Source organism: Tamandua tetradactyla, chromosome 3 (genome assembly GCF_023851605.1).
Source record: "Tamandua tetradactyla isolate mTamTet1 chromosome 3, mTamTet1.pri, whole genome shotgun sequence".
In the NCBI taxonomy this organism is placed as follows: Eukaryota; Metazoa; Chordata; class Mammalia; order Pilosa; family Myrmecophagidae; genus Tamandua; species Tamandua tetradactyla.
The window spans coordinates 176,114,303-176,128,389 of NC_135329.1; the positions used below are offsets into that span (position 1 = coordinate 176,114,303).

The 14,087-nt window shown below is 36.3% G+C and overlaps 1 protein-coding gene and 1 long non-coding RNA gene across 8 annotated transcripts in view; one reads left to right on the top strand and one right to left on the bottom strand.

Annotated features, from left to right (window-relative positions):
• The window catches only part of CATSPERT (catsper channel auxiliary subunit tau), a 197,608-nt gene that overhangs the window by 106,621 nt on the left and 76,900 nt on the right, over positions 1 to 14,087 (bottom strand). For all 7 annotated transcript variants that reach the window (XM_077154705.1, XM_077154704.1, XM_077154706.1 and 4 more), the window contains 3 exons: positions 8,813 to 8,918; positions 6,938 to 7,016; positions 153 to 196 (listed from right to left, as the gene is read on the bottom strand). In XM_077154705.1, coding sequence (XP_077010820.1) covers positions 153 to 196; positions 6,938 to 7,016; positions 8,813 to 8,918 — 229 coding nt within the window. The remainder of the gene's footprint in view (positions 1 to 152; positions 197 to 6,937; positions 7,017 to 8,812; positions 8,919 to 14,087) is intronic.
• The window catches only part of LOC143677970 (uncharacterized), a 92,948-nt gene that overhangs the window by 68,304 nt on the left and 10,557 nt on the right, over positions 1 to 14,087 (top strand). Inside the window, exon 2 of the long non-coding RNA XR_013172998.1 lies at positions 7,128 to 7,265. This is a non-coding gene — a long non-coding RNA (uncharacterized LOC143677970). The remainder of the gene's footprint in view (positions 1 to 7,127; positions 7,266 to 14,087) is intronic.

The window sequence follows — 14,087 nt, forward strand, 5'->3', positions numbered from 1 at the left end:
TAATTGTACACATATTGACATACCAGAAATAGCCATGAATCACCTGAATAACTTGTTGGGTGCCTTTTGTTTTCCATCTTTAAATATTTCTCCACTTACAAATTCTTTTCATTCTTTCATCAGATAGTGACTGTTAGGAGAAGTTTTCTTACCTTCTCTGGAATAGTTTCTGCTTCTTCGTTTATGAAAGGGACATCTGTTAAGAAATAAATAAAAAGTATTTTCTTTTACATAAAACAATAAACACATATATGCACATATATATATATACTGACAAAATACTACTTCAACCTTTTTTACTAAGAACACAGAACTTTACACTGAAGGAGCTATCCGAAGATAAAAACTAGTAAAAATAGGCTGATGAATCTTTGGAAAGATGGGGGAATGGTAAATGAACAAGCATGGAAGAAAAATGAAACATACATAAAGTGATAAGATATCAATATAAGACATAAAAACAGGTACAAACTGTGGTGGTTTGGAGCTCCATGTACTCAGAAAAACATGCTCTTAAACTTTTCTGTGGAGGTGAACCCATTGTAAACAGGACATTTTGATGAGATTAATTCAGTTAAAGAGCGGCCCAACTCAATCAATCAGGATGGGTCTTAATCTTCTTACTGAAATCATTTATAAACAGAATGAAATTCAGACAGAGAAGAAGCCATGAGAAGAAAGAAGCTGAAGGTCAGTGGAATGTAGAAGAAAAGGGAGAAGCCAGGAGAGGCCACCATGTGCACAACCATGTGACAGAGGAACCCAGGACCAAGGACTGTCGGTAGCCAGCTCAAGAATTCCAGTCTTGGGGAAGAAAGCATCACCTTGGTGTCATCTCTATTTGGACTCAAAACCATGAGCTAATCCCATTATTTAAACCAACCCACTACATGGTGTTTGCCTGAGCAGGAAACTAAAATATAAATAGTATTTTGCTGAAAGTTAACAGGAAAGAAAATAAATTCTAGATGGTCAGTAATAGAGTTAGGACCCAAAAGATACTAGAATAAAGATGAGTGACACCCCGCCCTCCTCTCCCCTCTTTGTCCGCCGGCCCGCCGCACGGCGCCCACGCCCCGCAGCAGCTGACCCGCCCACCCTCCTCTCCCCTCTTCCACGTTCACCGCCTCCGCCGCCACCAGCCTCGACAGCCTTGCCACCCTCACCTTTCCTCCTCCAGAACAGCTACTGGGGGAGTGGAGACAATACAGAGCAGCTCCCGGAGCCATGACAGAGATCAAAGGGACGGCGTATCCCATCCTGGAACGGCTGACTGTCTGGGAGAACCAGCTCCGGTGAGATCACCGAGGGGCGCGGGCTTTCCTGGGTGGGACAGCAAGCGGCCGGAGTCCCTCCCTTCCTCCTTCCCAGGCCAGCTGGCAGAATTGGACAGGCGGTCCCCTTGGGCCGCGGCGGCTGGTGCCCCCACCACGCGAGGCCCCCCAGACCAACTGAGAGAGTTCGGTTGGAAATCCCCAGACTGCGGAGAACAGTGACCGGGGGGTCCCTTCCAAACACGGGACTCCCCGATCCGGCTGGGAACAGTGCACTCTCCTGGGCTGCGACAGTTGGTGCCCTCCCGCCACGCTTGGCGCCCCGGGCCAACTAGGTAATTCGGCCAGAAGCTCTCCCATGCTGCGGCGGCCGGCGACCCTCCCCGCGTTCGGAACCCTGGGCCGGCTGGCACTCTTCCAAGATGCTTCGGCTGCCGAACCTCCCCTACGGTGAGAATTTTCCAGAGTTAAAGGACCCAAAGCAACTTTCACTGGTGGAACCCGTAGACAAACGTGTGCCACGAGCGCCACCTACTGGGCAGGATAAGAAAAACAGAACCCAGAGATTTCACAGAAAAATCTTTCAACCTGTGGGGTCCAACACCCAGGGAAATCTGACTAAATGCCCAGACGCCAGCAGAAGATAACGGATCACGCTCAGAAAACTGAAAATATGGCCCAGTCAAAGGAACAAACCAATAGTTCAAATGAGATACAGGAGCTGAGACAACTAATGCTGAATATACGAACAGAAATGGAAAACCTCTTCAAAAACGAAATCGATAAATTGAGGGAGGACATGAAGAAGACATGGGCTGATCAAAAAGAAGAAATAGAAAAACTGAAAAAACAAATCACAGAGCTTATAGAAGTGAAGGATAAAGTAGAAAAGATGGAAAAAACAATGGATACCTACAATGACAGATTTAAAGAGACAGAAGATAGAATTAGTGATTTGGAGGATGGAACATCTGAATTCCAAAAAGAAACAGAAACTATAGGGAAAAGAATGGAAAAATTTGAACAGGGTATCAGGGAACTCAAGGACAATGTGAACCGCACAAATATACGTGTTGTGGGTGTCCCAGAAGGAGAAGAGAAGGGAAAAGGAGGAGAAAAACTAATGGAAGAAATTATCACTGAAAATTTCCCAACTCTTATGAAAGACCTAAAATTACAGATCCAAGAAGTGCAGCGCACCCCAAAGAGATTAGACCCAAATAGGCATTCCCCAAGACACTTACTAGTTAGAATGTCAGAGGTCAAAGAGAAAGAGAGGATCTTGAAAGCAGTGAGAGAGAAGCAATCCATCACATACAAGGGAAACCCAATAAGACTATGTGTAGATTTCTCAGCAGAAACCATGGAAGCTAGAAGACAGTGGGATGATATATTTAAGTTACTAAAAGAGAAAAACTGCCAACCAAGACTCCTATATCCAGCAAAATTGTCCTTCAAAAATGGGGAGAAATTAAAACATTTATAGACAAAAAGTCACTGAGAGAATTTGTGACCAAGAGACCAGTCCTGCAAGAAATACTAAAGGGAGCACTAGAGTCAGATACAAAAAGACAGAAGAGAGAGGCATGGAGAAGAGTGTAGAAAGAAGGAAAGTCAGATATGATATATATAATACAAAAGGCAAAATGGTAGAGGAAAATATTATCCAAACAGTAATAACTGTAAATGTTAATGGACTGAATTCACCAATCAAAAGACATAGACTGGCAGAATGGATTAAAAAACAGGATCCTTCTATATGCTGTCTACAGGAAACACATCTTAGACCCAAAGATAAATATAGGTTGAAAGTGAAAGGTTGGGAAAAGATATTTCATGCAAATAACAACCAGAAAAGAGCAGGAGTGGCTATACTAATATCCAACAAATTAGACTTCAAATGTAAAACAGTTAAAAGAGACAAAGAAGGACACTATATACTAATAAAAGGAACAATTAAACAAGAAGACATACCAATCATAAATATTTACGCACCGAACCAGAATGCCCCAAAATACGTGAGGAATACACTGCAAACACTGAAAAGGGAAATAGACACATATACCATAATAGTTGGAGACTTCAATTCACCACTCTCATCAATGGACAGAACATCTAGACAGAGGATCAATAAAGAAATAGAGAATCTGAATATTACTATAAATGAGCTTGACTTAGACATTTATAGGACATTACATCCCACAACAGCAGGATACACCTTTTTTTCAAGTGCTCATGGATCATTCTCAAAGATAGACCATATGCTGGGCCACAAAGCAAGTCTTAACAAATTTAAAAAGATTGAAATCATACACAACACTTTCTCGGATCATAAAGGAATGAAGTTGGAAATCAATAATAGGCGGAGTGCCAGAAAATTCACAAATACATGGAGGCTCAACAACACACTCTTAAACAACAAGTGGGTCAAAGAAGAAATTGCTAGAGAAATTAGTAAATACCTAGAGGCGAATGAAAATGAAGACACAACATATCAAAACTTATCGGACGCAGCAAAGGCAGTGCTAAGAGGGAAATTTATTGCCCTAAATGCCTTTATCAGAAAAGAAGAAAAGGCAAAAATGCAGGAATTAACTGTTCACTTGGAAGAACTGGAGAAAGAACAGCAAACTAATCCCAAAGCAAGCAAAAGGAAAGAAATAACAAAGATTAGAGCAGAAATAAATGAAATTGAAAACAATAGAGAAAAACAATAAGACCAGAAGTTGGTTCTATGAGAAAATCAATAAGATTGATGGGCCCTTAGCAAGATTGACAAAAAGAAGAAGAGAGAGGATGCAAATAAATAAGATCAGAAATGGAAGAGGAGACATAACTACTGACCTCACAGAAATAAAGGAGTTAATAACAGGATATTATGAACAACTTTACGCTAATAAATACAACAATTTAGATGAAATGGACGGGTTCCTGGAAAGACATGAACAACCAACTTTGACTCAAGAAGACATAGATGACCTCAACAAACCAATCACAAGTAAAGAGATTGAATTAGTCATTCAAAAGCTCCCTAAAAAGAAAAGTCCAGGACCAGACGGCTTCACATGTGAATTCTATCAAACATTCCAGAAAGAATTAGTACCAACTCTCCTCAAACTCTTCAAGATAATCAAAGTGGAGGGAAAACTACCTAATTCATTCTATGAAGCCAACATCACCCTCATACCAAAACCAAGCAAAGATATTACAAAAAAAGAAAACTACAGACCAATCTATCTAATGAATACAGATGCAAAAATCCTCAATAAAATTCTAGCAAATCGTACCCAACAACACATTAAAAGAATTATACATCATGACCAAGTAGGATTCATCCCAGGTATGCAAGGATGGTTCAACATAAGAAAATCAATTAATATAATACACCACAAATCAAAGCAGAAAAATCACATGATCATCTCAATTGATGCAGAGAAGGCATTTGACAAGATTCAACATCCTTTCCTGTTGAAAACACTTCAATAGATAGGAATACAAGGGAACTTCCTTAAAAATCAAGATAAACTTATGAAACATGTAATAACATGGATGGACCTAGAGAACATTATGCTGAGTGAGTCCAGCCAAAAACTAAAGGACAAATACTGTATGGTCCCACTGATGTGAATGGACATTCGAGAATAAACTTGAAATATGTCATTGGTAACAGAGTCCAGCAGGAGTTAGAAACAGGGTAAGACAATGGGTAATTGAAGCTTGAAGGGATACAGACTGTGCAACAGGACTAGATACAAAAACTCAAAAATGGACAGCACAATAATACCTAATTGTAAATTAATCATGTTAAAACACTGAATGAAGCTGCATCTGAGCTATAGGGTTTTTTTTGTTTTTTTTTTTTTGTTTGTTTGTTTGTTTTACTATTATTACTACTTTTATTTCTTTTCTCTATATTAACATTTTATATCTTTTTCTGTTGTGTTGCTAGTTCCTCTAAACCGATGCAAATGTACTAAGAAACGATGATCATGCATCTATGTGATGATGTTAAGAATTACTGAGTGCATATGTAGAATGGTATGATTTCTAAATGTTGTGTTAATTTCTTTTTTTTTTCTTTCTGTTAATAAAAAAAAAAAAAAAAAAAGATGAGTGACACCAGAGGAAATAGGATTATTCAAGGGAGGCTGATGGAAATATTTGTAAAAATTTTCTAGAAATACAAGGAATTTATGTTTAGTGAGTAGAAAAAGAAAACCTAAAGAGGAGAGAAAGAAACAATAAAGAATTAAGACACAAAGGAATGCAGAAGTCTGGTAGAAAACAAAATTAACTATGACTTGAAACAGCTTATTTTTCTGAGCATTAATTTCCTCAAATATAAAATAGGATGATTAAGAGCTTATTTTATAGGCATAGTACAAGTGTGTATAAAATGTGATTGGTTACTTAATGTTTGATCCTTAATGTTTTCTCATCTGTAAAATTGCAGACAATAATAATACCACTTTCAATGGACTGCTGTGGGAAAGTATGAAATAATCCAAGTGAAGAGTAGTCTAAAGATGATTTCTAAAGTTAGGAAATGAATATACCAAAGCCTGAAGTAGCCAGGGAAGTAGAAGAAGAGAGAAAGGATGATTAACTTGAAGCAAAAGTCTTATAACAAAAAATAATTATTCTACACCTGCAGAATCCAAGATTTAAAAAATAGAGTATTACGCATCTACATTCAACCTGCTTTCTAAATGAATCTCTTCACAGATTTTCAATTAAACTTCATGAACAATATTATCCATTAATTAAATCTTTTACTGTTACTTTATGCTAAATTCTCAAATTTAATGCTAATTTAGTTATCTCTCTCTGTCTCCCTCCCTCATGTACACCCTCTACATAAAAAAGAGACTGATAGCTCTACAGTAGACAATGCTTAAGAAAAATATCTTTACATAGATGGTAGCTAAGATTTAACTTCTTCCTTATCCTTAAAGGAGTGAAGGAGCATTTAAAAAAAACTTATCTTGCTCTAAGTCTTTTCTTTGGAAATGTTTCAAATCTAAATACTACATAACAGAACTATTATGAAATATATATGTATTACTGCGGTAGTTAGGTTCAGGTGTCAACTTGGCCAGGCGAAGGTGCCCAGTTCTGTTGCTGTGGACATACGCTAATGGCATGTGAAGCTCATCTGTCACTGATTACATCTGTAGTCGGCTAGGGGGCGTGCCTGCTGCAATGAATGATGTTTGATTTCATTGGCTAGATGCTTAAATGAGAGAGCTCAATGTAGCACAGCCCAAGCAGCTCAGCATACCTCATCTCAGCTCTCGCAGCTCAGCCCAGGTCTTTGGAGATGCAGAAAAAAATCACCCCGGGGAAAGATGTTAGAACCCAGAAGCCTGGAGAGAAGGCCAGCAGAGACCATCCTGTGCCTTCCCGTGTAAGAGAGAACCTCAGATGAAACCAGCTGCCTTTCCTTTGAAAAACTATATATTTTTAACTAAATAAATCCCCTTTTATTAAAAGCCAATCCTCTCTGATGTGTTGCATTCTGGCAGCTTTGGCAAACTAGAATAATTACCTAATAAAAAAGTAAAATCTACTTAAAGAAAATTATGAATTTTCTTTTTATGATGTAACTACTTTGATTTTCATTACCTTATAAATAAGTGAAAATATCAAATTAGTTTCTTTACCTGATTTTATAATATTTTCAGGCTTCTCTTCAAACTGATGATTACTTAGGATTTCAGGTACCTCAATGGTATTAGTTTCCTAGAAGCAAAGGAAAGAAAATATGTTGGAGAAGTGTTTAAACAACTAAAAAACCTTCCTCTGCCTTCATAAGTTGCTTTACTATAGAACACTTTTCTTCCATATTTACAGATGACAAGAAGAAGAAGTGTTTGTGAGAAAAGCAATACAAACAGCACTATTTAAAAGAATATATACTCTGGGAATTGATGCTCCAGGGAGAGGATATCTAAGAATGGATAGCATATTTTAATGATGACTGTCTGAGAGGTAAAGAGTAGAAGATAAATTTTGCAATATTATAACTTCAAGTATATAAGAAAATACCCCCAGGAGAGCTTACTTTTGTACTGGAATAGCTTATGTCCTATGAGATGCAAAATGACAACTACAGATCTTTACAAAGTTCCAAGGAGAATTCTAAGGTGGAGTCTTATCACTGGACTCATATAAAAAGCTAACCTTCTATTGAGAACCCAAAGTTTGTAGACCCTTTAATGAAGAGCCCACAAAATTTCCCCTAACATACTAATTTTCCGTTAGTAAATACTGGTCAATTTACCTATAGTAACAACTCAGCCCAATTAGCGTCAAACAGACATTGAAAAAATGAAAACATTAATATGATATGACTCTTCATAGCATTCAGGGTTGTGGTCTTAGTTACTGTTTTATCTATCTTCTGAGAGCTCTGTGAATATTTTATTTCCAGATCAAAATAGATTGTACTAACAAATATTAAACCTTACCTTATATTTTGGTAAGTGTTTAATATCTAAAATATGTAAAGAACTCTTACAACTCAACAATAAAACGATAAGAAATTAAAAAACGGGAAAGGACTTGAATAGTCATTTCTCCAAAGAAGATATACAAATGGTCAATAAGCACATAAGATGCTTGATATCATTAGTCATGGGATAAATGCAAATAAAAACATTTGAGATACTACTTCCCACTTATTAAGATGACTAGAATCAAAAAGTCAAATAATAACTAGCTCTACTGAGGTTGTAAGAATGAAGAATGGTATAGCTGCTGTAGAAAAGTTTGACAGTAGCTCAAAAACTTAATAAGAGTTACCATATGACCCACTGTTAGGTATATACCTAAGAGAACTGAAAACATATATTCCCACAAAATCTTGTACATTAATGTTTATAGTAGCATTATTCAAAATAGTCAAAAAGTAGAAACAACCCAAATGTCCATCAATTGATGAAAAGATAAATAAAATATGCTAGATCTATACAAAAGAATACCATTTGGCAATAAAAAGAAATGAGACTGATAAATATATACATACATATATATATGTATACATATATGTACATAACACACATATATATTTATTTTATAACATGGGTGAACTTGAAAATATTGTGCTAAGTGAAAGAAACCAGTCACAAAGTACCATATATTGTATGATTCCATTTATATAGCATGTCCAGATTAGGTAAATCTATAGAAAACAGAAAGTAGATTAGTTATTGCTAGGGTTAGTGGGGTGTGGAGGGATTGGAGGGGTGACAAATAAGAGGTATAGGGTTTCTTTTGGAGGTAATGAAAATATTCTAAAATTGATTGTGGCAATGGATACACAATTCTGAGAATATGGGATGTGAATTATATCACAATAAGCTGTTAAAAGGTTAAAACATTTAATTATTAATCAATATTATTGAATATCACATTCTTAAAATAGGAATATATGCACACAAGGGACAAATATCTGATCATCACTTTTAATTACCATAATCTTATTTTTAAATGGAATATTAAGAGCTATATATGGAAGAATGTATTATGTTAATTACCATAGCATCTTTATGTTCCAGGAGTGGGGAAAGAATGTTTTCTATATAGCCAGCTTTTTCTTCCCATGTGCTCAAATTTCTATATTCTTTTTTCATTTTTTCCAGCCTAAAGAAAAAAATCAGTATAAAGGAATCAGTTACAAATGAAAAAATACAAATTACAGAATAACATATATGCTTTTATTCACAGAAAAATACATATAGTATGATTCCAAGAGGGAAATAAAAAATATATTGTTTAGGGATACAGGAATACAGTCAAAAGAAGGGGAATAATTACAAGAAAAATCAGGATAGTAGTTAACCTGCAGACAGTTGGAGGAGGAATGTAATCTGATAAAGCACACAAAAAAACATTCCTGATATTGGTGATGTAATTCTTAATCTGAATGTAAATATCTGGGCAATGGCCTTATTATCCTTACTTAAACTAAACATACATGTTTTGGAAATTATTCAATATATACTATTATTATTTAAACTATAAATACAGTTTTATAAATATTCAATGCATATGTGATATCTATCACAATAAGACAAAAAACATTTAGCTACTAACAAAGAAACTTCAAAAGGCTTGACTTATCTAAAGATGCAATTGACAAGAACTAAATGGAAATGAAATATTTTAAATGAATTCACCAGGAAAAGGTGTATAAGAAAAGATATTCTGTTTTTCTACTACCATAGAGTCTTCTGATTTGTGTGTGGGGTTATTGACTACTTTTTAAGATATTCATCCATTAAGAAATCAACTTCACTAGTTATTTTTTTTATTTTTTCAAAACAAGTAAGTGATGAATAATTATTAAGCCATATAAAAGAAAGATATACCAGGTACTTTAACCAAAAGAAAGATGTGGTAGTTATATTAATGCCAGACATATAGTCTGTAATACAAAACACCTTACTGGTTAAACGGATACTACATGATGACAAAAGGTTTAATTCATAAGAAATACATAATAATTCTAAATTTATATGCATCTAATAAAATAGCCTACAGTCATGGTTTAGAGATTCAAATACACCTCTTTCAATAAGTAATGACGCAAACAAACAAAACGCTGTACATCACAATAACTTTGTCATATATGTATATATGTAAAACAGTGTACCCAACAATTGCAGAATACACATTCTTTTAAGCGCATATGGAATACCAAGATATGCTGGACCATAAACAGGAGATCTCAACAAATTTCAAAAAATTGAATTCTTATGCTACCACTCACCCACATATATGCTACCACTCACCCACACGAATGGCAAAGAAACAAAAACAAAATAAAATTTAACGCTTGACAATATCAAGTGGGGAAAGAAAATAGAGCAGTTAACATTATCATACATTGCTGGTAAGGGTATAAATAGATAAACCACTTGTTGTAGTTTGCTAGCTGCCAGAATGCAATAAACCAGAAACAGAACAGCTTTTAAAAAGGGGAATTTAATAAATTGCTAGTTTACAGTTCTAAGGCTGAGATAATGTCCCAATTAAAGCAAGTCTATAGAACTATCCAATCAAAGTATCTTCCATGGAAAGATACCTTGGTTCAAGAAGGCCGCTGAAGTTCAGGGTCTCTCTCTCAAGTGAGAAGGCACATGGCGAAGAGGGTCAGGGTTTCTCTCTCATCTAGAAAGGCATGTAGCGAATATGGCATCATCTGCTAGCTTTCTCTCCTGGCTTCCTTTCATGAAGCTTCCTAGGGAGGCGTTTTCCTTCTTTGCGGCTGGTGGGCTCTCTGCTTCTCCTGGCTATGTCGTTCTGCTCTCTCAGAATTTCCTTCATTCTCCAAAATGTTTCCTCTTTTATAGGACTCCAGAAACTAATCAAGACCCACCCAAATGAGTGGAGACACACCTCCACCTAATCTATCTTAACAACCACTCTTGACTAAATCACATCTCCAGGGAGATAACCTAATTACAGTTTCAAACATACAATACTGAATAGGGATTAGAAGAAACAGCTGCCTTCACAAAATGGGATTAGGATTAAAGCATGGCTTTTCTACGGTACATACACCATTTCAAACCAGCACACCACTTTAAAACGCTGTTGAAAGGACCTACAAAAGTTGAAACTTCATTTTCTACTTATATATAACACCCAAAGGAAATATATACATCTTTTCACCAAATGATATATACAAGAATGTTCACAGCAGCTTTGTGTCTAATAGTTCAGAGCTGGAAATAAAATTTCTATCAACAAAGAATGGATAAATATGGTATGTGCATGCAACTGAATACCCTAAGCAATAAAAAAGAATGAATCACTGTTTCAACAGTATGGATGACTCATTAACGTAATGTTGAAAAGAAGTATTCAAACACAAAAGACTACATTTAACTGGTTGAATCCATCTATAAAAAGTTTTTTTTTAAGAGAAAATTAATATAGGGTGATGGAATCAGAATAATGCTTACTTTTATAGGATAATAACTAGAAGGATGTAAAGGGAAGCAGCTAGGTTGCTAGTAATGTTCTATATTTTTATATGGATGGGGCTTACATATAAGTGCATTCATTTGTAAAAAGTCAACTAAGCTGCACATTTATGATTTATGGAATTTACTGTATGTTATTTGTCAGTAAGAAAAGTTTCTTAAAAAATGATAATATTACAAGGAGAACTTGACAAATCTACCATCAGAATTGGATAATTCAGCAAGCCAATCGCAATCACTGATAGGCAAAAGGAACAAAAACAAAAAAATCAGTAAAGATACAGAAGATTTGAATTCAATTAATAAGATTGATCTAATACATATGTATAGGACCCTGAAACAATAATTAGCTGATATTTAATTTCTTCTAAAGTGCACATAGAGCATTTATGAAAATGGATCTTTCAGTAGAGTATGAAGCAACTCTTGACAAAATTCAAATAATGATATACAGATTATGCACTTTAATCACAATTAAGTTATAAGTAAAGTATAAAATTATAAATTAGAAAATCATTATATATTTGTGAATCAAAAATATACTTAGGGTTTGTGGGAAGATGGCAGAGTAGGAAGCTCCAGGAATCATTCCCTCCACTAGAACTATTAAACAGGCAGGAACTGTCTGAATCAACTATTTCAAAACTCTGGAGTCCAGTACAACACAGTACAGCATCCAAGAAAGAGCCAGAGGAAGAAGCTGGAAAATTATGATAAATACCAGCATACTATTCTTGCCACATGGCAGTTACCAGTGCCCATCTCCCACTCTTGTGGCAGGCTTCAGGGGGTCTGGGCCCTGGTGTAGATTGTTGGTGGCAGAAAGGGACATAAACATCAACTTCCATAAGATCTAGGGTGGGCACGGCCCAATTGTTGACCGTGGCTTTTGATTAGCAAGTTTAGATTGCTGGGGGACTGATTCTGGGAGTGGCAATTGTTCCAACTTGTCCCAGACAATGGCAGCAGAGGAGACTTAGAGATGCTATGGTCCTCACAGCTGTAGAAGACAGCTGAATGTGCTGCATTTGCTGGGCAGCTAAAGAGAGTGCAGCTTTGGGGAGCCATGGAAGAGGCAACTAATGCCCATCTTGGATCCTCCCTCATCCCTGCCCAGAGATGTTTGGAGATGGCTGAAGTTCCCTATGTGGGTAACTGGCCTTGTTGTGGCTGGGAAAGACCTGAGAAACTCTTCTCCAATTAAGACACCTCCCAGAATTTGCTCTCAGGACAAAAGCAACTTGAGACAACCAAAGCAGCATAAGAAACAATTGAGGTGGATGCGCTGGCGCAAAAGCTTACCTGTTTAAAATCTGGCCGTAGAACACCTGGAGAGGGAGAAAGTCTGTCTCCTAGGAAATAACATTCAAACTCCTGTAAGCAAGGGCACTCCTATGCCACTAGATTGTATAAGGCCAGAACAAGAACCTAGAAAAACAGGGAGAACCCTGCACTTAGCATTCACCTTGGGTAACCTTCCTGAAAGGTGGGCTGACATTCAAGGAAATCTCTGTCATATCAATCGCTCATCTCAAGCTCAAGAAACACACAGCTCAGATTAAAATTATCCTAGAAATAACATTTTAGAATACTAAAAAGTACAGTGTACAACAAAAGATTACAAGATAACCAGAGGAATAGGAAATGATGGTCATCCAAAGGAAGAGAATATATATCCATAAATCACTAAATAAGAAGACAAGAGTATGGACATGCCAGACAAAGACTTTAAAAAATGATCTAAAAATATGCTCAAGAGACGAAGGAAAATACAGAACAAGAAGCAAAGGATATCAGGAAAACAATGAATGAACAATATAATAATCTTAATAAAAAGATACAATTTTTAAAAAAGAACCAAATAGACCTAATGGAGTTGAAGACCACAATAACTGAAATGAAAAATACCCAGAAGAGTTTCAATGGCAGATTGGAGTGGGCAGAAGAAAGAATCAGCAAACATGAAGGCAAAACCATTGAAATGAATCAGGCTGTAAAGCAGGAAAAAAAATAACTTTAAAAAGTGAAAATAGCCTAAGAGACTCTGGAATACTATCAAGCATACAATATACCCATTATATGAATTCCAAAAGAAGAAGGAAGAAAGGGGCAGATGGAATATTCAAAGAAATAATGTCTGAGAACTACCCACACTTAGTAAAAGATATTAATACCCACACCCAAGAACCTCATAGAAAACAGAACTGGACAAACATGAAAAAAAAATACAACCCATCATATATTGCTCACACTTTCAAATACAAAGGACAATAAGAGAGTTCTGAAAGTTGCACAAGAAAAGCAGAATGTTATATACCAGGTTTCAACCCCAAAGACACTGACTGCCAATTTCTTATCAGAAATCATGGAGGCAAGAGACTATGGGTTTAAATACTTCAACGGCTGAAAGAAAACAAAAGACAACCAAGAATTTTATATCCGGTGAGACTGTCTTTCAAAAATGAGAGGGAAACTACATGGGACAAGACATCCAGGGATGAAAGTCTCCCTGGCAACGTGGGATATGACTCCCAAGGATAAGTCTGGTCCTGGCACCATGGGGCTGACAATGCCATACTCACCAAAAGGGTGAAAAAGTGTAACAAAACAAGGTATTAGTGACTGATAGAGTTCAAATAGAGTCTAGAGGCTACTCTGGAGGCTACTCTTACACAAGTTTCAGCCAGACATTGCTATCTATCATAGTTTGCCAAACCCCAAATAAAACCATTCCTGCCAACCTTAAAGAACATATAGGACTCTATATGAGATTCCACAAAGGTTTCATGTACAAGGATTACTGTCCAGATACCTATAACCT